The sequence below is a fragment of the Phyllostomus hastatus genome, unplaced genomic scaffold (genome assembly GCF_019186645.2).
Source record: "Phyllostomus hastatus isolate PE091 unplaced genomic scaffold, TTU_PhHast_1.1 phas_contig_113, whole genome shotgun sequence".
Lineage (NCBI taxonomy): Eukaryota > Metazoa > Chordata > Mammalia > Chiroptera > Phyllostomidae > Phyllostomus > Phyllostomus hastatus.
The window spans coordinates 15,019,797-15,046,126 of NW_025333530.1; the positions used below are offsets into that span (position 1 = coordinate 15,019,797).

General features: G+C 36.7%; 2 protein-coding genes across 6 annotated transcripts in view; one reads left to right on the forward strand and one right to left on the reverse strand.

Annotated features, from left to right (window-relative positions):
• Positions 1–10,478: 10,478 nt before the first annotated feature.
• Positions 10,479–10,874, forward strand: LOC123819556 (60S ribosomal protein L32-like). The gene has a single exon (XM_045839966.1). The coding sequence runs from the start codon at positions 10,479–10,481 to the stop codon at positions 10,872–10,874; it is 396 nt and encodes a 131-aa protein (XP_045695922.1).
• Positions 10,875–12,486: 1,612 nt separating this feature from the next.
• The window catches only part of DDX6 (DEAD-box helicase 6), a 36,542-nt gene continuing 22,698 nt past the window's right edge, over positions 12,487–26,330 (reverse strand). For all 5 annotated transcript variants that reach the window (XM_045837629.1, XM_045837627.1, XM_045837620.1 and 2 more), the window contains exons 9-14: positions 26,103–26,231; positions 24,568–24,684; positions 23,190–23,253; positions 18,810–18,911; positions 18,008–18,190; positions 12,487–16,774 (exon numbers count right to left, since the gene is read on the reverse strand). In XM_045837629.1, coding sequence (XP_045693585.1) covers positions 18,015–18,190; positions 18,810–18,911; positions 23,190–23,253; positions 24,568–24,684; positions 26,103–26,231 — 588 coding nt within the window. In that variant the 3' untranslated portion in view covers positions 12,487–16,774; positions 18,008–18,014. The remainder of the gene's footprint in view (positions 16,775–18,007; positions 18,191–18,809; positions 18,912–23,189; positions 23,254–24,567; positions 24,685–26,102; positions 26,232–26,330) is intronic.

Below are 26,330 nucleotides of genomic sequence, written 5' to 3' on the forward strand. Positions count from 1 at the left end.
AATTGGAAAAGAGGAAACAAAACTGCCATTGTTTGCAGATGACATGATAGTGTACATAGAAATTGCTATAGACTCCACCAAAAAACTGCTCGATCTAGTAAATGAATTTGGCAAAACAGTGAGATACAAAGTAAATATTCAGAAATCAAAGACATTTTTTTACACCAACAATGAAACATCAGAAACAGAAATCAGGAAAAACATTCCATTTGCTATAGCAACAAGAAAAATAAAGTACCTAGGAATAAACCTTGCCAAGGAGGTAAAAGACCTGTACTCAGAAAACTATACAACACTAAAGGAAGAAATTAAGGAAGACACAAATAAATGGAAGCATATACCGTGTTCATGGATTGGAAGAACTAACATCACCAAAATGTCCATACAAAATGGACATACTTTAATGTCCAATAAAGTATCTAGGAATAAACCTTGCCAAGGAGGTAAAAGACTTGTACTCTGAAAACTACACAACACTAAAGGAAAAAATTAAGGAAGATACAAATAAATGGAAGCATATACCGTGTTCATGGATTCGAAGAACTAACATCACCAAAATGTCCATACTACCCAAGACAATTTGTAGATTCAACACAATCCCTATTAAAGTACCAATGGCATATTTTACAGATACAGAAAAAACATTTCAAAAATTTATAATGAACCATAAATGATCCCAAATAGCCTCAGCAATTTTGAGAAAGAAGAACAAAGGAGGAGGAATCACAATGCCTGATATAAAACTATATTACAAGGCCACTGTTTCAAAAGAGTCTGGTACTGGCATAAGAACAGACACATAGATCAATGGAACAGAATAGAGAACCCAGAAATAAACCTAAGTCTCTATGGTCAATTAATGTTTGACAGAGGGGGCAGAAGCACAAAATGGAGTAAAAATAGCCTCTTTAACAAGTGATGTTGGGCGATCTGGACAGCTACATGCAAAAAATGAAACTCGACCACTAACTTACCATACCAAAAAATATACTCAAGATAGATAAAAAACTTAAATATAAATTGTGACACCATAAAAGTCCTAGTGGAGAACATAGGCAGGAAAATCTGAGATATTCTATGCAGCTATATTTTCACCAATATGCCCCTTAGAACAAGGAAAAGAATAAACAAATAGGACTTTATCAAATTAAAAAGCTTGTGCACAGCTACAGAAGACATCAGCAAAATGAAAATGGAATGAACCATATGGGAAAATACATTTACAAATGATACCTCAGACAAGGGTTTGATCTCCAAAATATACAAAGAACTCACATGATTCCACACCAGGAAGACAAACAGTCCTATTAACAAAATGGGTAAAGGACCTGAGCAGATACTTCTCCAAGGAGGACATACAGAGGGCCCAGAGACATGAAAGGTTGCTCAGCATCACTAGCTATCAGAGAGATGCAAATTAAAACCACAGTGAAACACCACTTCACATCAGTCTGAATGGCCATCATAAACAAATCAACAAAAAAAATAAATGCTGGTAATGTTGTAGAGAAAAGAGATACCCTAGTGCACTGTGGGTGGGAATGCAGACTGGCGCACCCACTGTGGAAAACAGTATGGAATTTTCTCAAAAAAGTAAAATGGAACTGTCTTTTGACCTGGCAATTCCACTGGGGGTTATACCCTAAGAATCCTGAAGCACCAATTCCAATGAACCTATGCACTCCAATGTTCATAGCTGTGAAATTTACAATAGCCAAGTGCTGTAACAGCCTAACTGCCTATCAGTAGATGAATGAATCAATAGATCATGGTACACTTTCACAATGGAATACTGTGCAGCAGAAAAAAGAAGGAGCTCCTACTCTTCACCACAGCATGGATGGAACTAGAGAGTATTATGCTAAGTGAAATAAGCCAGGTGATGAAAGACAAATACCATATAATCTCTCCTTTAAGTGGAACCTAATCAACAAAACAAGCAAGCAAAATAGAACAAGAGATATGGAAATAAAGAACAAACTGACAGTGAACAGAGGGGAGGGAGGAAGGAAATAATAAGTGAAGGAAGAGGGAGGATTGGAGTTCTGCCAAGATGGAGGCACAGGCAGAAACCTGCATACAACCAAAAGAAGGATAACAACAAATTTAGAAACAATATACAACCAGAACTGCCAGAATAGCAATCTTCATGAAACTCTGACAACCAAGGGGTTAAAGAAACACTCATCCAGACGAGTAGAAGGGATGGAGATGGGGAGACAGGCAGCTGAGTGGTTGGAGAGGACCTGTGGTAAGGTGGCAGACTGTGCAGTCAAGGAGGGGCTGGTTCACTGGGAAAATAAAGACTCAAAACCTCTAGCTGTAAATACTGTGGGGCTTGCAAAGGTGGAAGAAACTCCCAGCCTCACAGGAGAGTTTGTTGGAAAGTGGGGCTAGACTGGAGCAAGTAGCATTGTCCCCTCTCTGACCCCTCCTCCACAGACAGCACCACAACTCAATGAAGTGGGTTGTCCTGTCCTGGTGAATACCTAAGACTCTGCCCCTTACAATGTAACAGATGTGCCAAGACAAAGAAATATGGCCCAAGTGAAAGAATAAATCAAAACTGCCCCCCCCCCAAAAAAAAACTAAGCAATAAGGAGATAGCCAACCTATCAAATGCAGAGTTCAAAACACTGGTATTTAGGATGCTTACAGAAATGTCTGAGCACAGACACAAAATAGAGGAAGAAGTGAAGGCTATGCAAATTGAAATAAAGTAAAATATACAGGGGAAACAACAGTGAAGGTAAGGAAACCAGGACTCAAATCAATGATTTGAAACAGAAGGAAGAAATAAACATCCAACCAGAACAGAATGAAGAAATAAGAATTCAAAAAAATGAAGAGAGGCTTCAGAACCTCAGGGACAACTTTAAGCACTCCACATCCAAATCATAGGGATGCCAGGAGGAGAAGAGGAAGAGTAAGAAATTGAAAACTTATTTGAATAAATAACGAAGGAAAACATTCCTAATCTGGTTAAGGAAATAGACTTCCAGGAATTCCAGGAATCTCAGAGAGACCTAAAGAAATTGGACCCAATGAGGAACACACTGAGGCACATCATAATTAAGTTACCTATGATTAAAGATAAGGAGAGAATCTTAAAAGCAGCAAGAGGAAAGGAGACAGTTATGTACAAAGGAGTGCCCATAAGACTGTAAGATGATTTCTCAAAAGAAATCTTATAGGCAAGAAGGGACTGGAAAGAAGTATTTGAAGTCATGAAAGGCAAGGACCTACATCCAAGATTACTCTATCCAGCAAAGCTATCATTTAGAATGGAAGGGTAGATAAAATATTTCCCAGAAAAGGTAAAGTTAAAGGGGTTCACCATCACCAAGCCCTTATTATATGAAATGTTAAAGGGACTTATCTAAGAAATTGTTATGAGTTTGTTGTCATCTTATAGTTCATAGTTTTTGATCTTCTATCAACAACTGAACCTAAAAAACAAAAACTAAACAGATAACTATAACAGGAACAGAATCACAGAAATGGAGATCACCTCACATGGAGGATTATCAGTAGGGAGGGAGAAGGGATAATGGGGTGGAAAAGGTACAGGGAATAAAATGTGTAATTGGTAGGCATAAAATAGACAGGGGTAGGTTTAGAATAGTATAGGAAATAGAGAAGCCAAAGAACTTATATGCACAACCCAAAGACATGAACTAAGGGTGGGCAGAATGCTGGAGGGTGGGGTGGTACAGGGTAGAGGGGGATAAAATGGGGAAAGACTGGGACAACTGTAATAGCATAATCAATAAAATATACTTAAAAAAAAGAAGGGGAAATGTCAGCAAGGATCATGTATAAAGGACCCATGGACAAAGACAGTGTTGTGAGAGAGGACTGAATGTGGCAGGTGGGGGTTTGGAGGGTGAGGGAGAGTAATGGGGTGGAAATTGTGAAAACTGTAATTGAACAATAAAAATAAGAGAAAAATTAAAAATCAGAAAACAATTATTAAAATGAAAAAACCACATATCCACCAATAATTACATTAAATGGAAATATACCAAGTGCTCCAAAAAATGTCATAGGGTAGCTGAATGGATTAAACAAACAAACAAACAAACAAACAAAAAACAAGACTTGTACATATGCTGCCTATGGGGCCCATTTCAAATTGAAAAGCACACAGACTGGAAAACAAATTCTATGCAAATGGAAATGAAAATAAAAGCTGGAGAAGCAATAGTTAGAGAACACAGACTTTAAAACAGAGGATGTATGAAGAGAAAAAGAGAGCATTTCATAATATAAAGAAATCAATAGAACAAGAGGATATAACTCTTGTAAACTTCTACACACCCAATGCAAGGGCACCTAAATACATAAAGCAAATATAGATGGATATAAAGGGAGAGATCAATAGTAAGACAATAACAGTAAAGAACTTTAACACACCATAAACATTAATGAATAGACTGTCAGACAGAAAATCATCAAGAAAACAGATGTATTAGACCAGCTGTATTTAATTGATATTTTCTGTGCATTTTACCGAAAAGCAGCAGAGCATACCTTCTTTTCAAGCATACAAGAAACATTTCCCAGGGCGCAGCATATATTAGGCTACAAAACAAGTGTCAAGGAATTTAAGAGGACAAATTATATCAAGCATTTTCGCCAGTCACAATGGTATGAAACTAAGAAATCAATTACAAGGAGAAAAGTAAAAAAACAAACACATGGAGTCTAGACAGCAAGCTACTAAACAATGAATGGGTGAACAAAAAGATGAAGGAAGAAATCAAAATATTTCTTGAAAACAGTGATAATGAAAACGCAATAACCCAACATTTATGGGACACAGTAAATGCAGTCCTAAGCAGGAAATCCATAGCAATACAGACCTACTTCAAGGAACAAGAAAAATGTCAAATAAACAATATTACTCTACACCTAAAGAAGCCAGAAAAAGAACAAATCCCAAAGTAAGTATAAGGAAGGAAATAAAATCACAGCAGAAATAATGAAATAGGGTCTAAGAAAAACAATACAAAATATAATAAAACCAAGAGCTGATTATGTGAAAAGAAGCAAAATTGATAAACTATTTGCTAGACTGATCCAAAGAGAGAGAGAGAGAGAGAGAGAGAGAGAGAGAGAGAGAGAGAGAGAGAACACAAATAAAATCCGAAATGAAAGCGTTCAACAAAATGTTAGCAAACTGAACACAGCAATGCATCAGAAAGATCATACACCATGATCAAGTGAGATTCATTCTGGGGATGCAAGGTTGGTACAACATTCACAAATCAATAAAGTGTGATTCACTATATAAAACGAAGGATAAAAACCACATGATCATATCAATAGATGCAGAAAAAGCATTTGATAAAACCCAGCACCCATTTATGATAAAGAATAAAATGCTCAGTAAAGTGGGATTAGAGGGAACATACCAAAAGATAATAAAGGCCATATATGACAAACCCACTGCCAGCATCATACTCAATGGGCAAAAACTACAAGCATGCCCCTTAAGATCAGGAACAAGACAGGTATGTTCACTTTTACCTCTCTTATTCAACATAGTACTAGAAGTCCTAGCCACAACAATTGGACAAAAAGAAGAAGAAAAAAGGCACTCAAATTGGAAAGGAAGAAGTAAAACTGTCTTTGCAGATGACATGATACTGTACATACAGACTCCCCAAGATTCCACCAAAAACTATGTGGACTCATAAATGAATATAGCAAATCAGCATGATGCAAAATTAGTATCCAGAAACCAGTTGCATTTTTATATGCCAATAATGAACTAACAAAAAGGGAAACTTTTTAAAAATCCATTTATGATTGCAACAAAAAAGAATAAAATACCTAGGAATAAATCTAACCAATGATATAAAAGACCTTTACCTAGAATTTATAAGATACTGAAGAAATAAATTGAATAAAATACAAATAACTGGAAGCAGATATCATGTTCTTCATTAGGCAGAATTAACATCATTAAAATGTCCATACTACCCAAAGCAATCTATAGATTCAATGCAATTCCTATCAAGAGCCCAGTGACATATTTCACAGAACTAGAACAAATATTTCAAAAATTTCTATGGAACCACAAAGGCCCTGCATAGTGACAGCAATTCTGAGAAAGAAAAATAGAGTTGGAGGAATCACATTGCCTAATATCAAACTATACTATAAAACCATAGTAATCAAAACAGCATGGTACTGCCATAAAAACAGATACACAGATTAATGGAACAGAATAGAGAGCCCAGAAATAAACTCCTACCTTCATAGTCAATGAATATTTGACAGAGGAAGCAAGCACATACAATGGGCTAAAGATAGTTTATTCAAAAAATGGTATTGTGAAAATTGGACAGATAAGTGCAGAAAAATGAAAGTAGACCACCTTCTTATAAAACACACAAGAATAAATTCAAAATGGATCAAAGACTTAAGTGTTAGACCTGAGACTATAAAAATTCTAGAAGATAGGCAGAAAAATTCGGACATTGCTCATAGCACTATTTTATTGGATATCTTTCCCTAGGCAAGCAAAACAAACAAAAGGAAAAAGAAATAAATGGAACTATGTCAAATTTAAAAGTTTTTCACAGCAAAGAAAATCACCAACAAATAACAAGACCACCAGCAGAATGGGAGAATGTATTCACTGATACATCTGTTAAGTGGTTAATACCCAAAATTTATAAAGAACTTACAAAACTCAAACAAAAACAAAACACCAAACTACAACCTAATTAAAAAATGGGAAATGGACCTGAATAGACACTTCTCCAAAGTGGACATACTGATGGTCAATAGACATATGAAAAGATGCTCAATGTCACTAATCATCAGAGAAATGCAAATTGAAACCAAATGAGATATCATCTCACACCTGTTAAAATGACTACAAGTGCTGGCCAGTATGTGGAGAAAGGGGAACCCTTTTGCACTGTTGGTGGGAATGCAGATTGGTGTGAATGCAGATTGGTGCAGCCACTGTGGAAAACAAGATGGAGGTACCTCAAAAATTCAAAATGAATCTGCTTTTGGTCCCAGTGATCCCACTTCTGGGAATATATCCAAAGTTATTCAAAACATTAATTCAAAAGAACATAAGCACCCTATGTTCATTGCAGCATTATTTACAATTGCCAAGATAGGGAAGCAGCCTAAGTGTCCATCAGTAGATGAGTGGATAAAACAACTATGGGGCATTTACACAATGGAATACTACTCATCCATGAAAAATGAAAAATTTACCCTTTGTGACAACATGGATAGACCTGGAGAACATTCTGCCTAGTGAAATAAGCCAGGCAAAGAAAGGCAAATAACATATGATTTCAGTCACATGTTGAATCTAATGAAAAAACTGAACTAACAAGCAAAAAAGAGACAGACTCATAGATGGAAAGCAGAATGACAGAAGGGGTAGGGAGGGTAGGAGTGGAGGGATTGAGCAAAAAGGAAAAAGGACTCATGGACATGGACAACAGTGTGATGATTGCTGGAGGGAAAGCAGTATAAGGGGATTAAATAGTAATGGCCAAAAAGTACAATAAATATTAAATTTAAAAAGACATAAATTGAAACTATCAGAAAGAGAAATTAGAAAATCAATCCCACTTATAACTGCATCAGAAATTAAGATACTCAGGAATAAGTTTAACCAATGAGGTAACAAAGACTTGTACTCAAAATGGAAAAATGCTAATGGACAGCAATAATATTATTAAAATCTGCATAGTATTCAAAACAATCTATGGATTCAATGCAATCCCTATCAAAATACACATGTTAGGACACAATACAAATTTCATAAGTTTAAGAAGATTTAAATCATATCAAGCATCTTCTCTGAACACAATGTTAAGAAACCAGATCAATTGCAAAAAAAAAAACACCCCAACAACCCAGAAAAACATAAATACATGGAGGCTAAATAACATGTTATTAAACAATGAATGGGTCAAAAACAAGGTCAAGGAAGAAATCAAAAGATACCTTGAGGACTTACGGCAAAGATGGAGGCGTAGGTAGATACCCTGTGCCTCCTCACACAACCAAAAGGACAACAAATTTAAAAACAAAAAACAACCAGAACTGCCAGAAAATCAAATTGTGTGGAAGTCTGACAACCAAGGAGTTAAAGAATAAATATTCATCTAGACTAGTAGGAAGGGCAGAGATGAGCAGTTGGAGAGGAGAGGACTCCCAGCAAGGCGGTGGCTGAAGGACCGGAACAGGCATGGGGTTGCTGGTAGACTGTGCAAACCCACATTTGTGAGTGGATAAACCAGGAGAAACAACTAGGGAGCAAGACAGAGACCGTGTAACCCAGGGCTCCAGCACAGGGAAATAAAGCCTCAAGCTTGTAACTGAAAAAAGCCTGTGGGGTTTGTGGTGGCAGGAGAAATTCCTGGCCTCCCAGGAGAGTTCCTTGCAAAGACCCACAGGGTCCTAGAACAAACACAAACCCACCCACCTGGGATTCAGCACCAGAAGGACCCAATTTGCTTGTAGGTAACAGAGGAAGTGACTGAAAGCTTGCAGAGAGCTGAACAAGCACCATTGTTGTCGATATATCAGATCCCTCTCCCACATACACAGCCACATGTAGCAATGTGCATTGTTCCACCCTATCGAATACCTAAGTCTCTGCCCCTTACTATGTAAAAGGTGTGTGAAGACAAAAACAAAAAAGGCCCAAAGCAAAGAACAGATCTAAGCTCCAGAAAAAATACAACTAAGCAATGAAGAGATAGCCAACCAATCAGATTCAGAGTTCAAAACACTGGTAATCAGGATGTTCACAGAAATGGTTGAGCAAGATCACAATATTGAGGAAAAAGTGAAGGCTATGAAAAGTGAAATAAAGCAAAACGTACAGAGAACCAAGAGTGACGGAAAGGAAAGAGGGACTCAAATCAATGGTTTGGAGAAGAAGAAATAAACATTCAACCAGAACAAAATGAAGAACAAGAATTCAAAATAAATGAGGAGAGGCTGAGGAACCTCTGGGACAACTTTAAACATTCCAACATCCGAATCATAGGGGTGCCAGAAGGAGAAGAGGAAGAGCAAGAAATTGAAAAATTATTTAAAAACATAATGAAGGAGATCTTCCCTAATCTGGCAAGGAAATAGACTTCCAAGAAGCTCAGAGAGTCCCAAAGAAGTTGGACCCAAGGAGGAACACACCAAGGCACATCATAATTACATTACTCAAGAGTAAAGATAAGGAGAGAATCTTAAAAGCAGCAAGAGGAAAGGAGACAGTTACCTACAAAGGAGTTCCCATAAGGCTGTCAGCTAATTTCTCAAAAGAAACCTTGCAGGCCAGAAGGGGCTGGAAGGAAGTATTCCAAGTCATGAAAGGCAAGGACCTACATCCCAGATTACTCTATCCAGCAAAGTTATCATTTAGAATGGAAGGGCAGATAAAGTGCTTCCCAGATAATGTACTGTTAAAGGAGTTCATCATCACCAAGCCCTTATTATATGAAATGTTAAAGGGACTTATCCAAGAAAAAGAAGATAAATAGGAACAGTAAAATGACAAGAGACTTGTAACTACCAACAAATGAACCTAAAAGAAAAGAAAAACAATGAAAACAAAAACTAAGCAAACAAGTAGAACAGGAACAGAATCAGAGAAATGGACATCACATGGAGGGATTTCAGAGGGAAGGAGGGAGGGCGGAATAGGGAGGGAAGGTACAGGGAAGAAGAAGCATAATTTGTAGACATAAAATAGATGGGGAGATATAAAAAATGGTATAGGGAACAGAGAACTCAACTTATATGTACAACCCATGGATATGAAGTAAGTGGGGGGTGCAGAGTGGTTGGGGGATAAAGGTGGAAAAACTGGGAAAACTGTAATAGCATAATCAATAAAATACTTAAAAATAAAAATAAATAAAATTTTAAAAATATAATGCACCCCTATGTTCACTGCAGCATTACTATGAATAGTCAAGACATGGAAGCAACCTAGATGTCCATGGATAGATGAATGGATAAAGATGTGGTGTACTATAGAGTATTATTCAGCAATAAGAAAAAACAGTATCTTGCTGTTTGTGACATGGATGGACCTAAAGGGTATTATTATGTAAGTAAAGTAAGTCAGATGAAGACAAATACCATATGATCTCACTAACATGTGGAATCTATAAAAAAAGGAAAGAATGAATAAGCAGAAAGACTCAGAGATATAGAGAATAATTAGCTGATGGTTGCCAAAGAGTGGAGGGTGGAAGGAAAGACACAAAATTCCATGGATCACTTGACCTCCATAAATCTTTACTGTGACCTTTGTAGCATATTGGGTCTCAGTAGTCCTCAGAAATAATATTTATTCTTTTCCAATACACAATCAACCTAGTAAATAGTCACAAGTCCTCTTGAGATAGGTTAGAAGGGGTACCCAGCTTCTCTTTTATTTAAGAGGCTTCTGTCAGGTGGTGGCCATCTCTTACTTGGCACCAATGGTGGCCCTCAGATCCCTCGTGAAACCCAAGATTGTCAAAAAGAGGACCACGAAGTTCATTTGGCACCAGTCAGACCGTTATGTCAAAATTAAGTGGAACTGGTGGAAACCCAGAGGCATTGACAATAGGGTGCACAGAAGATTCAAGAGCCAGATATTGATACCCAACATTAGTTATGGGAGCAACAAGAAAACAAAGCACATGCTGCCCAGTGGTTTTCAAAAGTTCCTGGTCCATAACGTCAAGGAGCTTGGAGTGCTGCTGATGTGCAACGAATCTTATTGTGCTGAGATTGTGCACAATGTCTCCTCAAAGAACCGCAAAGCCATTGTGGAAATAGCAGCCCAGCTGGCCATCAGGAGTCACCAATCCCAAAGCCAGACTGCACAGTGAAGAAAATGAATAGACAGATTGTGTGCACATTGTATTTGTTAATAAACCTTAAAATTCTGGAAAAAAAAAAAAAAGGCTTGTTAGTAGACTGACTCAAGCCTGAAAACTTAAGAGATGTTCAACAGACTGACTCAAGTTGGAATTCTCATCAGATAGAGATTTTCTGCGCATACGAGTCTTATAAAACATTAAAAGGATGCCATCTATTCTGCTCTAGGCACCGTGTAGTCAACTACTAAGAATAAAGGTATCTACAGATAAGAATGCTTTTTCAAAACTCCCAGAGGCCTTCTCCTTCTCTTTGTATGTTAATTGCATGTTCATAATTTTAATTTTTGTCTTAATGTATGCACTCAAGAACCTATTGTTCCATATTGCTAGAACCCCTTGATTTCTCCATGGCTTTCTTTTCCTTTACCTGAAGTTCATTCCATGGTACCACTAGTAAAAATTTGAATTATGACACTGTGCCATAGGTTATACATGTCCCATCCCCTGCCTCCCCTCCACCAATCCCCGTAAGTTTATTATTGATCTCATCATTTAAGAATCTCTTTCTTACCCTCGCTAGTGTGGTTCAGTGGTTGAGTGCTGGCCTTTGAATCATGGAGTTGCTGGTTCGATTCCCAGTCAGACACATGCCTGGGTTGTGGGCCAGGTATCCAGTGGGGGGCTCACGAGAGGCAACAACACATTGATGTTTCTCCCCTCTTTCTCCCTTTCCCCTAAAAAATAAAATCTTAAAAAAGTGTTTCTTGAAGTCACTTCCCATTCCTAATACAATCTGGGTCCCAACAAGAGACCACAGCTATAGCTGTGGTCCTTTATTTACATACACCCTGTCTACAAATGTATAGGTGTGGGGGAAACCAAGGTGACCCAAGGCAGAGAAATACCCAGTACTTTTTTAATTAAGAAGTTTTTAAATCCTCACCCAAGGATACATTTACTGACTTTAGAGAGAGGAGCTGAGAAAAAACATTCATCAGTTACCTCCTGTATGCACAGGGACCAGGGATCAAACCTGCAACCTTCTGGTGTGTGGGACAACACTCCCAGCCAATAGTGCACCCAACCAGTGCACTCAGTACTTTCTGCAATTAGGTTAGTAATAGCCTTGCATAAACAGGGTGAGCAAAACTAGGTGTACTCATATGCAAAATGCAAGTAACATAATACAATGAACTGTTCCGTGTACTATCTGTACACCTACTTTTGCCCCACCCTGTGTTGTTATACCTATCTTTGGAGGTCTTCAGCTTTCTGCACCTCTCATTTAGATCTTTCCACAGTACTTTGTAGTTTTCAGGATACAAGTGCCACTCAATGTTAGACTTATTCCTGTTTTGTAGGCATATTCATTATTTCTGAAACATTTGGGAGGTGATGACTACTGGCAATCAATCCCCTTGGACACCTTGTGGACCAACATCTTTTTCCTTTGCAAATAAGTCTCAGTTCTGTTTATGTGATGAAAACTGACAAAGTGAAACCCAGAGCTGCAGTGTTTTTATTTTACGGGGCTCACAGTAGTGTAGTGTTACTATTTCAACTCAGTATGAATTACTTGAGATAGCACAGCCTTCTGCTTAATAAACATACCACACACACATTTGGAGTTCCAGTGGGCTTTTATTGAGATAAATGAACAAAAATCAAGATTTTACCAACCATCTTTCCTGAACTTTATCAACTCAGCAGAGACTTGGGTCTATATATGCACATACAACATAACACATCCCAACAACAACAACAAAAAATGTCCCACTGGAACACTTGCCAATTAACAGAAAGCCAATTTCCCCTTTCCCCAAATGTTTTCAAAACTTTTGAGTCCCTGCTGTTCACATCTCAGTGGAATTGGTCCCTTGTGGCTAGGGACAATGAAATTCTACCCCATCTTTTTTCTTTTTGAAAAAAATTTTTTCAGGTTTTTAGTTTTCAAAAAAAGGGATGTCACTTTGTTTTCTCCAGGCACCCCTCCCCCACAACCATTGATTAAAATACAGTAGGTCTGTATCTTAACAACCCAATCCTACCCCTCACCCATGCCCAGTATTGTGTATTGGAGAATTTAAATACACCTCTTGTTAGAATCTGTCAGCTATGGAGGGGCAGAGTCCAGGTGCCCAGCTAGCTCCCTGACCTCATGAACTGTTATAAACTTTGGACCCTTAACTCTTTACCCCAAAGATGAGTTTTTACATCAGGAGAGTAGATTTTCTTTGGGAGTTTTTAAAGAACTATCTTTAAGGATATACAGTAGAACCACAAACTCACGCAAATCCATGTAAGTTTACCAAAAAGTTGACTGACTTCAGCTCCCACAAGGCCAATAATTTTGACAAAGATATTTTGCCAAAAGATGATTCTACAATAACAATTTTTAAGGTATACAGAACAGTGAAAAAAGTGGCAAATTAAAATAACATGGCTTAATTCCCAAGAATTTATTTCATCTTTTTGTTACTCATCTGTAGGGTCAGGAGTGTGGCTCAAGGCAGTTTTTGATGAGGTTATGGGCTTTCAAAGTATTTGTAAATCCTTAGTGCAGACACCCTCCCTTTTGGGGCACAGTCACCTCCCTCCCACCCCTATTAAAACAATAAAAATAAACTGAGTGATCAGAATGAGATGTTTTGATTCCAACAATTTACACTCAAGCTTTGTGCTGAGCTGTCTGGTTCTAACCCAAGCATGATGGTATCAAACACAAAGCACACAGCAGAGGAAAGATGCTCCCATCTCATTCTGAAGACAAATATCGATAACCAATTGCCTCCCCCCACCCCCAGCCTTTGGGGTCAACCCTTATGGTGCAGGGGCAACTTGAAAATAATTGAGACATTTTTAGGTTTCCCTCTCCCTTATTTCTTCCCATGGAACATCATTGTGGAATTTATTCCATTCCTAAGGGAAAGGCAAGAAAGTTCCTCCATCAGTATGGAAAAAGATAAAATAAAATAGGCCCAGAGGCAACAAGGTGTGTAACAGTCCATAACCCATTACACAACTATACAACCACAGGCTAAACCATGGGTTGGACATTATTTAAATACTGAAAACGATAGTTTTCATCCAAATGAACCACTGGAAAAAATGTTAGCACTAAAAATAAACACCCAATACTGGAAGAACATGAAAATTTCCAATAGTAACAAATGCTTATTGTTAGGGGGATTTAAAAAGAGACTAGGCTTTGACCTAGTTCTTAGAGCATCTTTCCATTTAACAATTCCTATTCCAAGAGTCAAGCACCAAAACTGGACAGCTGCCTGTACAAGACTGTGTCCAATATTGGTGTCCCAACAGTTTAAGTGCCACTCCTCATCAGAGGCTGTACTTCAGTAATACTTTCAAATCTGTGCTTTAAGGACCCACAGGCATGTGGCACCAAGCAGACACAGTCTTGAGGATGGCAAAGAGGACTGTGCTGTTTATAGTCACCCACATTCTCTAGCAAGACACAAAACTGCATTTACGAGCTTTTTTTTTTTTTTTTAAAAAAATAATGATCCCTCTTATCTTGCCAGAGGTGCAGGAGAAAAGCACTGCATCAGTACTAGGGTGAGTTTTTTTTTGTTTTTTTTTTTTTTTGGTCAGAAGTTGATGCCTTTTAAATCCCCTCCCTCCAATCCCTTCCTGGAAAAAAAAATTACTTCTTTAATTAGGACTTGTATTTAGTAGCCAACACTGGCTAGATACCAAATAAATGAGCTTATTCTTGAGTTTGTACTGTGCAGCTCTTGCTAGTTTTTAAGGAGTTAGGGCTATGTCTGATCAGGAGGCATCTGCAGGATCTTGATCCTCAAGATATTCTGGGTGAGTCACAAAGTTTTTGTTTAGAACAAGACAGTAAAAACTGCAACTATGAATAACTGATTTCTTTATCCAGATGAGTCAAACATAAAAGCATTTGCAGGACTCTAATATTTCAGGGTTTTGAAAAACAATATGGAAATCAAATTTTTAAACATTCTTATTTTGCCTTTTTTAAAAAAAAACCCTTAGATGCCTCCTGATTGACCTAGTATACTTGGGTTAGAAGGGAATTAAAAACATTTAAAAAAAAGTTCACTGGTTTTGATTCAGCTCACTCCTTTTGCCTGGAGATCAGGCCAAACATCAAGCATGTTGGGAGGGGCACAATTTAATGCAACACTATTGACTGTAAAGCATTTGCCAGCAATTTACAATGCAAAATGACAAATAATTCTGGTCACAAAGCTAGAGGATAGCAAGCAGCTTTCTGCAGCATGAAAGTTAACAGTTCTCAGGGGTTGTCCATTCCTCAAGTTTATGTATCAAGGTGGGCAGAGGGCAACACACTTGTACAGTACAGGTGACCCACACAAATTAAGCCCCAGAACTGCTAATTTTAACCAAAGCTGGTAACTGGCTAATATTGTGAAATACAAATCCATGCTCTATACATACACTGCCACTCAACTGAATTCCCACACTGCAAGGCAGATTAATCTCTGTCCCCTTTCATAAAGCTTGAAGTTTCAAACTTTTAAAAAGGGGGAAGAAGCAAAATCAGAGAGAACCTCTCAAAAATAACACCATGAATTAAAAGTTTTGGAACTTTCTTGCACCCTCTGACAGGCCTCCTCTGAAGGTACTACATGAGATAGTGTGGCAGCAAACAGTGAAGATGTCTGGGGCCCTTTTCCACCACAGGGTTCCCAGAGACGCCTGCTCTCTATAGTAGGAGGCCAAAGCACTTTTTAGAATTTAGTGTTGCAGAAAACTGAGCCCCTCTCATCTTTAGCTGCTCCCATAATCACTCTAATCCCCTTAATCCCAGCAACCTTCATCAAAAAAAAAATAGATATATATATGTGTGTGTATATATATATGTATATGTGTGTATATATATATATATATACCCAGAAAAAACTTATTTACAAAGTTTATACAAGTATACACACCCAATTTTCTATGGGACACATTTTGTCACAGAGGAAAGAGGGTCAAGGCTGATATGTCTACACATCAAGTGCCATAACTGCTAATGGAGGCGTATGTAAACCAGTCTTTAGTGTTCTGCTATAGAGCACAAAGGCTTGTCATATGGCTCCTGCAATGATATAGACTGCTCTTTCCTTTGGGGAGCAATGATGTTGCATCTACTCAGCCCAGAAAAAATTTTTACTTGGGAGTTTTTTTTTAAATACATGTATTTACAGTGCGGATGAACTGCAGTTGCATTATCAACTCCTCCACTTAAAGAAAAAGAAAATGGTATCTAACATTACTAATATGTTTCATCTTCCAGCCCCGGGCTTGAGTATTGGATAGAAAAGGAAGAGCGAGACTCCAACTTGAAACCAAAATGGAAGAAAAAATTTTAAAGAGAAAAAAGAAAAGAAATTACTACTGTTGACTTCTTGGGCTGTGTTTAAAAGATGATATTCTGAATGGTCTCATAGCATAAGGCACTTCGCACAAATAAGTAATAAGCTCTCCAGGCTTAAAAAACAGATGAGTAATTAGGGAGAAGTTGAAATGCACTCAAGAACCAGCTGTTTGAGAATTCTGAAATCGTAGACAAGCTTGTATGTTCATCAAGATTCTTCTCTTTTTAAGGTTTCTTCCCTTGTCTTCTTTTCCTCCTTCCTTGTCCCCCTTCTTTCCCAGAAAACATTTAAAAAAAAACCAGCAGTTAGTGCAACTAATGTTCAGTCAGCACACAGTGCAAACAAGTGGAACAAAAAAGGTAAACTCCTTCTTTTCAGTTTTCGCTCTTCACCAGTTAAAAAAAGAAAAAAAAATGTCTGAGCTCTTTTAAGTCTTCATAGTTCCAAAATAAAAGATGAAAAACCCACAAAGAGAAGAGCATCCCCCCAAAATGATGTGTCACAGATCCAAACAAGCCTTCTTTAGTTTGTCAAAGCCTAAAGAAAGAAGAAACCTAAAATTAACACCTTTGAAGGCAATCTGAATTATAGTATATAGGTTTTCATAATCCCCATCCCCAATGTTCTCTCTTTAATAGCTTCTACTGAGCTTTTGCCTACTGTACAAATCCACACAGGATTAAAAAAATTTTGCTAGGCATTCTAGAGACAGAGGCTGAAAATTCTGGTAACAGCTAGCAGTCATCCACAACACTTAAGTCAACATTCCTTTAACCTTACATAAAACTTAATAAATAGCCTGCCAATACACTAGCAAACACTGCCTAGTTTTATGTTTGGCTGAAGATTTTGTTTGACATTTAAACTTTTTTAAAAAATAAAAAGAATAATTTGAGGCAGGTAAAATGTTCATTCCTAATTTGGAAACCATCATCCCTCAGATTAGATTTTCCTTAGAAAAAAACTCCAAAAATAGACACTTTATGTTGAACTTTGTTTTGAGCATGTCTAGCTGAGCCTGAGTGTCACCAAAACATGAAATGAGAGGGAGGTGCAGGAAACCAGAATGGAGGGCATTTAAAAAAGTCTTGTTATAGTTACCCTCATAACCTGATTACACATTTAGCAATAAGGTATTACAGGTAATTTAACCCGATTTATTGAGGTACCCATTAGAAATTAAGAGTGAATTCCAAGAGAGATGACATGATAAAATATTTTCACATTCAAAAATTGCTGAAAATGATTCTCTTTGCTTTATTTTTGAAGTTTGAATTTGTCTTAGTACTGCTCACATATCACATCACTTTGAGTTGCATTCAAGAACAGTGTGGATTCTTCTGCCCTGGCTGGTACAGCTCAGTGGATTGAGCACTAGCCTGGATTGCAGGCCAGGTCCCAGTAGGGGCCACTTGGAGAACTTCTCCTTTTCTCTCTCCCTTCCCCTCTGTCTAAAAATAAATAAATAAAATAGGAAAGGAAAGGAAAAAGAAGGATAATAGAGAAAGGAGGAAAAAGAGAAAGGAAAGGGAGAGAGAAAGAAAAGAAAGAACAATAAAAGAAAGAAAGAAAGAACAGTATGGATTCTTCTCTAATGAGACATACCACAACTTCACCCAACAGATACTCTGTTTTATTGTCATTTATGCCAACAAGTGTTTTACCCTCCACTGCTGTTAGGTATGGTGGGGACATCAAATTTCCCCCACAAAAGACGATTTTGATTTCTTTCAACATTATGCTCACTTAGCTACATTGTAAGGTACGCACATGCTTGTTATGGTTTATCATCTTCTACAGGTTCACTGTGGTATTCTGCCACATATAAGCTCTTGTCAATGTTGCTTGGAATAGGTTTAATTTCTGTTCCCAGCTGCTCCTCAATACTTTTCAGGTTGAAGCGATCATCATATGTGATCAAGTTGATAGCTAAGCCAAGATGACCAAAGCGACCTAACAAAAAATATTTTTAATTAATATAAAAAGTAGTTAAATATGAGAATCAATGTGCATGTGCAAGTCTGCAAGTGTCAAAAATCATAGAAGACTAATGTTTTTGTTCAGTGCCATTCTGGATATACAAAACCACTTTTTCTATTCTCCTCAAATTCATGTTATTTCAGGTTACAGCCCAAACTAGTCTACTCTATTTTACCTTTTTCAAATGACAATATGAATGTTTATTTGTGTCAAAAGTTGCCAAAACCAAGAGACTGTATTCAGGACTTGGGAATAGGTTAGGCTGTTATTTACATAGGAAATAGCAAAAGGACTTTAAAGTTTTTTAAAAAGTTGCCAAAATATACATACTGAACAGTACTTATTGATTGTACCACCTAATGAAAAAAAGTTAAATTCTCCTTTGTGAATTTTATTCTCAAATTACGCATATGGTAGTTAACATTTCTGAGTAAGTGTTCCAGAAGAACCAGAAATTAGCCTTAAATACCAAACAACTAAATTAGTTTTAACTCACTGTTCTCATTGATACCATACTCTATTTCACAGAAAAACATAATTTAATAAATAAACTTCTCAAAAAACTTCCACAAAGAACATCTCTTTTCCTCACCTGATCTTCCAATACGATGGAGATAGGTCTCTGCCAGCTTTGGGAAGTCAAAGTTTATTACCACATTCACAGCTTGTATATCAATACCTCGGGTAAACAAATCTTAAAAACAAAAGCAACCCCCCCATTAGATCTTTTAATTTTTTAGTATTTAAGCAATTTTAAGCATCTTGGTACCATAATAACTACTATTTAATGGATATTTCTAGTATAACCTAAATTAATTTACCTTTTCTGGTAACTCAAATACATTTACAGATTACTGGTATTACCTTTCATGCATTATTATCATAAATAACAATCTGTTCATAAGTTACCTTTGCCCAGCTCTTTTAAGGACATTTTAGAAGATGGTCTATGGTAATTGGAAATACAGGTAGATACCAGGATAACTGGTAAGCTCGTAAGTAAATCTCAGAAATGACCAGGAATTTATTTTCATTAGTCTGTGTTCTAGTATTTAAGATTAAATAGCAAATTATCTTCAAAAATAGTTTGTTCTGTAATACTGAGTATTTCAAAAAGGGAGGTGCTGTATTTTGCTGTGCATACTGACTGCGCACTGTTGGGGGGGGGGGGGTTGGCCCAAGTTTTTGAGGGAAGAATAAGGATGCACATTATACATGGGTATAATAATCCTGTGTATAATGTGCACAAAATGTGAGTGTGCATTATACATGGCAGAATACCATAATACACTAGCAATAATTATGTTTAGAATTCATTCATCCTATTCTGCTAAATTATTTATAATAGGTCTGAGGTGAGCTAATATGCAAAGCCATCCCTTTTAATCTTTTCTAGTCGCACAATTACCACAATAATTTAGACTCTGAAAACTATAAATAGAAACAGGCTAATAACTACGTTTCCCTGCCTCTATCAGCTCCACACTCCAACAAAACAATCCATGATGGTCAGAATAGTATTTCTAAAATACTGCTCTGAATTTCTAACTCATTAAATTGCCTCCAGATAAAATTTAAAATCGACATTCAAGGCCCTTTTCTCTGTATTTTGCTTTTAACATACTTTTCTGACACATCTCCTCAAACCTCTCTCTACCAAATTCATCCTTCTTTGAACATACGTTAGCCTTCTATGGATCACTTTTTACACCAGTCCCCTAAATTAAACTTATCTAGCTTATAAAAGCCAGTTAAAATTCCACCTGTTCTCAGATAACCTCAGCTAGTTACTTCCCTCTCCTATGAAAATTTAAGCCTACTTACTACAGTTGGCCCTTGAATAATACTGAAGGGAAGGCGGGTCCAGGGGCACTTCCCCTGCACAGCTGAAAAATCTGTGAATAACTTGACTTCCCCCAAATTTAACTACCAATACAGCCTACTACTGACCAGATGCCTTACTGATAAGTAATTGATTAGCACATATTTTATATATGTTTTATATATTGTGTTCTTAAAATATTTTTACCTTAACATTTTCTTTAGATTTAAATTTCAATATATATGTACTGTACTTATTGAAAAATAAACTGCATATAAGTGGATCCATGCAGTTCAAATCCATGTTAAGGGTCAACAGTGTACATATCTCAAATTTGCAAACTACCTTTACTCCCTTATAGATCCAGCTCAAGGCTTGTTTTTGCAAATAAAGTTTTGCTGCTTCATGGCCACGCCCATTTGTTTAAGCACTGTCTAAGGGTGCTTTTGAGTTAGAATGGCAGAGCTGAGTACCTCATACCAGAGACTGCATGTTGTACGAAGTCTAAAATATTTACTATCTGTCATTCTACAGAAAAAGTGTGCAGGCCCTGCCTTAGACTCTTAATAATATTGTTTACCTTTTTATCACAGATTAAACTATTGCTCATTGAAGAAAGGGGTGGGTGGTACTCTGCATGTATTCATTTATACATTTAATACATGTTATTCAGTACTTAATGATATATTATTGATCTGTAAAATCAGATAGGAAAAAGCACTAACATTTCAAAACCTTATGAGGGCAACCTTGTAAGTAATTATTAAAAATAAAGTCCATTAGCCACAATAATTCAAATCAGCGTTTTAAGTACTATAAACACAATGAACTTTTTTTGGAAAACAAAACAAAACAAATTTCTCATTCAAATAGGGAACTGTGCCCTGGCTGGTATGGCTCAATGAGTTGAGTAACTGGCCTGCAAACAGAAAGGGCACTGGTTCGATTCCCAGGCAGAGCACATGCCTGGGTTGCAGGCCAGGTCTCCAGCTGGGTGTGTACGAGAGGCAACTAATCGATGTTTCTCTCCCTCTCTTTCTTCCTTCCTTCCCCTCTGTCTAGGAATGAATAAATCTAAATTTAAAACAAAACCAAAACCAAAACCAACAACAAAAAATAAACTAAAACAAAAAAACCACACCAAGTAGGGAACTGCTTAATAGCAAATGACACCTTCTCCTTGCCTATACATTTTCAATTTGCTTAACAATTCTAAACAATTCCCTAATTAATTATTTTCTCATGTAGGTTACAGGGGCCCCAAATTTTTAATTGTGGTAAAATACACATCACATAAAGTAAGGGAGCATATAGTTTTGCAGCACCTAGCTAAGTATCTGGCAAAGAATAAGTTATTTGTTGAATATCAGTGAATATTTTTTGAATAACCTACAACAAATATTTGTCCAGAATTTAGTTTAAAGCATCCCCATTTTACAGTTTTAAAAAGGCATAAAAGAAAAGGATAAGTTGCTGAAAACCTTATGATTAGAGGTAAACAAAGGCAGGACTTGGACCCTAATCTTAAAACTCAGTAATCTAGTATTCTTTCCACTAAATCAAATATTTTATATTTTGAACACTTCAATATATTTAAAAGTCAAAGGTGTTGATAAATGCAAATATAAATGTGTTAATTCAGCTATATTAACTGTTTTTCAAATGTGAGGCAGAGAAACAAGATAAACAGAAAGGTGTACAAGAAATTTGACAGTCCTTTTTTTGATTCTTGTAACTTAACAAATTTAATACTCTACTAAAAATTTTTTGGAGTTTATTTCTATAGCAGTATTTTCTTTTAATCCTCACCTGAGGACATTTTTCCATTGCTTCTAGAAAGAGAAAAAGGGAGAGAGAAAAACACTGGTCAGTTGCCTCCCATATGCACCCAGATTGGGGGGATCATATGCACCAGGACAGGGGATCAAACCCACAACCTAGGTATGTGCCTTGATTGGGAATTCAACCTGAAGCCTTTTGGTTACAGGATGATAATCCAACCAACTGAGCCACAATTGGCCAGGGAAGCAGACTTTTTGTTTTGTTTTTTAAGAATTTTATTTTTTTTTAAAGAATTTGTTTGTTGGTTTTTTTTTTAAGAATTTTATTTATTTATTTTTGGAGATGGGGAAGGGAGGGAGAAAGAGAGGGAAACATTGATCTATGAGATACACTGATTGGTTGCCTCTGGCATGCCCCAAGCTGGGGACATGGCCTACAACCCAGGCATGTGCCCTGACTGAACCAAGACCTTTTGGTTTGCAGGCTGGCATTCAATCGACTGAGCCACACCATCCATGGCAGTTTTTAAAAATACAAATTTTGAGCCCCTGCCAGTGTGTCTCTGTTGGTTGGAGCATTATCACATAACAGGAAGGTAATGGATTTGATTCCCAGTCTGGGCACATGCCTAGTTGGTCCCTGGTTGCGTACAACAGGCAATCCATGTCCTCAGGTGAGAATTTAAAAAATAATATAATAAAAATAAAATACAAATTTTGAAATATGCTACATCTTGATCTAGGTGTTGGTTACATGTGTGTATATACAATGTAAAAATTCTAATAATATATATGATTCATTTATCTATGTGTGTATACCTCAATAATTTAAAAAGAAGTCTAGGTTTTTCTCTCCATCTAGAAGATTGTTAACTTCACACCAATACTAGGATTACATTCCCTGTGTTAAGATGGGAGGAAACTGAATCCATTTGCTTTGTCTGAATGTTCACCTGCCTCACCAGTGTTATTCTTCATGTAGTAAAGTACAATAAAAGTGAGATTAGTTTGCTTCTGGCAAAAAAAATTAAAAGGCCACAACAATTTCTAAAACACAGATGGTTTCATAATATGATTAATTTTGCATATGCAATATATAATTTACTCCTGTACGCTAGCTGAAACTATTCAGAAAACACAAACTCCAAATTGGTTTAAAAGGTAAGTAAGATATGAGTGCCAGAACAAGTCTTCTACAGTTTCAGGTATGGAACCTAATTTTGGGAGCTCTCAACTTTAGGAATTCTAGAAGTGGTAAGTTGGGTGAGGTAGGCCATATGTCATAGGCTCCTGCTGCATACCATGGAGAAAGAAAGCAAAACAGAAAGAGAGGAAAAAACATTCATTACAAGAAGTAGGAAATACTTACCAGTGCAAACAAGATTGCGGCATAAGCCATTTCGGAAATCATGAAAGACACGATTTCGATGTTCCTAGGAACAAAGCAATGCATTTGATTTGATTTGAAGTCATACACATGGCCCCAAATTCCCATTATTTCTTCTATACAAAATTTGTTTACACAAATGAGACAAGCCAATTCAATACACAGAAATTATAGAAATAAAAGGTTAAAAAAACCCTCCATAAATTGGTTTCCCATGGGAATTTTTAAGCAACTTAATACCTATCTGTGCATATCTATATGTAGCATTTATTTTAACTCTTAAAGGTATTTGTTTTTTGCTGGAATGCATTTTAAGTAACAATTTTCACTATGTTTCAGTATTTGTACACTTTAAAAAATGTGTCAAACAGAGGATGCCAAAAGTTTGGCTTGATCAAAACACCTACCCATTTTACCTTTTTAGTAATTATAAACAAAAGCTAAAAAAGAACTACTTTCCAATTTAAAGACAAAAATAAAAACATACAATGACTCGAGGAGAAGGGATAAATCTAGCATCTGGCAAAGTGGCTTAACTTTTCAGTGCAACATTCTTCCACTTTAAAATATTTTATCAGCTTAATACATTCATTTCCTGTGATAATGGTATCTGATCCATGACATTAAGCTTCTTTGAAAACCAAATGTGAGTTGACTCGTTTAAGTTCTTAACCTGACAAGTCTACAGAGAAACTGCTTTCTCTTCATGGAATTTCAATTAGAGTTAGTACATACACAAAAAATGTCTAGTTATGGTTTTGATTTTATTTTTTGTTAAATCAAGTTCAGAAATTTAGAGATTCTATCCTTTTCTTCTGAAGAAAAATCATTTGGTTGAGAAGGTACATAGATACATTAAAAATACACAGCATTGTTGTCCAGTAGAACCTTGTGCTATAATGGAAATATTCTGTATCAGTACTGAACAAAACTGTAGCTGCTAGTGACATGGAATGTGGCACCTGTAATGTAGTTAATGTGACTGAGAACCTAAAGTTTAAATTTTATTTAATTTCAACTCATTTAAATTGTCACATGTGGCTAGAGGTTATTTTATTAAATAGTGCAAACCTAGAGATTACCTGGGGAAAGAAGGGAATAAAGTCTCACATTTGTATCATGCTTGACAGTTTATAAACATTTGTACATTGTCTTAATCTTCCTTGTGTGATGATTATGTATTATTACCTTTATTTCATAGTCAGAAAACTGAACCTCTGAGAAGTTAAAATGAAGGGTCCTTTGACTACTAAGGAATAATTTCTTAAACTCAGGGCATCTGGAGGAGCACTAAAACAAAATCCGATAAATACTTAGAAGGTTTTATAAAAATCTGCCCAAATTCTAGTTTTACACTCACCTGCCTCATTTTAGCATGGATATAGAAGCAAGAATAACCCAGTTGAGAAATCTTCTTGGCTAGCAATTCAACTCGCTGAGAGGAGTTACAGAAAATGATCGACTGGTTTATCTGAAGCTGAGCACAAGGGGGAAATAAAACCCTTTATTTACTTTTGCACATCTTGAAAATACTGACTGGCAAACAAATGTTAAAACCATGGTCTATGACTTAGCATCTTATGATACAAGAGATGCAAAACTGTAAAAACTATTAACTTAATAGCTGTAGAAAATAATTTATAAGTTTTATTGACAAGTATACTTCATAAAGACACATGATTGCCAGCAAGAGTAAAATACAGCCAATTATTATCATCTGTGATAGTTATATTCTATAAGGTTGTGCAAACACTAAATTAGTGAATACAGAATCACTGTTCCTAGAAGAAATACAGGGTAGTTCCTGCCAGCTGCTGGTCATAAATTTTTCATCAATGAATTAGTAAGACAAGCTTGTTTTATGTGTGTTACTATTTAAAGACACCTTATTTACTCATGGCCAACAACACCATAACTTGTGCCTATTATACAAAGTCCATCTAACACACATTTTCTCTGCAAGGAACATCAGTCCTCTTATACTCAGGTGCACTAAACATCACTTTAGTACCCTGACTGGCGTGGCTCAGTGGACTGAGTGCCGCCTTCGAATCAAAGGGTCACAGGTTCAATTCCCAGTCAGGGTACATGCCTGGGTTGCAGGCCAGGTCCCCAGTAAGGGGCACTTGAGGCAACCACACAATGATGTTTCTCTCTTTCTCCCTCCCACCCTGTCTCTCTAAAAATAAATAAAACACAAAAACATCACTTTAGCACTACGCTTAGGGGTCGTTAAAAGTAAAAAATGAAATAAAAAAAGGTACAAAAAAGAAAAAAAAGTGACATTAAATAGGTCATATTGGATATGATATGAGAGCTGAAACAAGAGGGCAGTATTACCTTGTTTGACTTCAGCTGGGAATATGCAAAATGACTCAAAATTTTCATTGTGTTATGCATGTCCACAAATGACCTCAAAAGCACACAAGTATTGATTTTGTGGTTACAAATAAATTTTGGCAAGTTGGCAAATTTGCAAATACTGAATCTGCAAATAATGAGGACTACAATTACTGTAAACAATGAGCATCAATTGTAATTAGGATCAAACTATTTTAGAATTAAATTAAAAAGTACCTGTGACTTGTCAATTATACCCTATCAACTTCAGCTCAACTGAAACTGACTTTTAGGAAAAGCTAAGTCCCCCCCCCCTTTTTTTTAAACATTTGAAGTGGTGGGAAAACTGATACAATGGTCTGGCTACCTTCTGAATGCTCCCCAACTGGGGACCAAACCTGCAAACCAGGCACATGCCCTGACCAGGAATCAAACCAGCAACGCTTCAGTTTGTGGGACTATGCTCAACCAACTGAGCCACACCAGCTGGGGCTAGAACAGTTTTACTGGGGTTAAGTAATGGATAATGTTCAGCAACTGAAGCCTATTATTTACCCTGGAGAAAAGTGTGTTCAGGCAGTGTACTTTTTGGCGCTCAGTTACATATGCGTAGTACTGGGTTACTCCCTTCAAAGTTAGTTCCTCCATCAGGTTAATCTCATAGGGTTTCTGCAAATGGGAATTCTGGGAGAAAAAAAAAAAAGGAGAGTCTTGTTCTTAAGTGAAAAACATATAAACTCAAAATATATCCTATACATCTTTCTGATAAACTCTTGCTTTAGG

What these genes read in the sequence shown, in the direction of transcription:
- LOC123819556 (XM_045839966.1), top strand. Translation starts at nt 10,479, where the DNA reads ATGGTGGCCCTCAGATCCCTCGTGAAACCCAAGATTGTCAAAAAGAGG.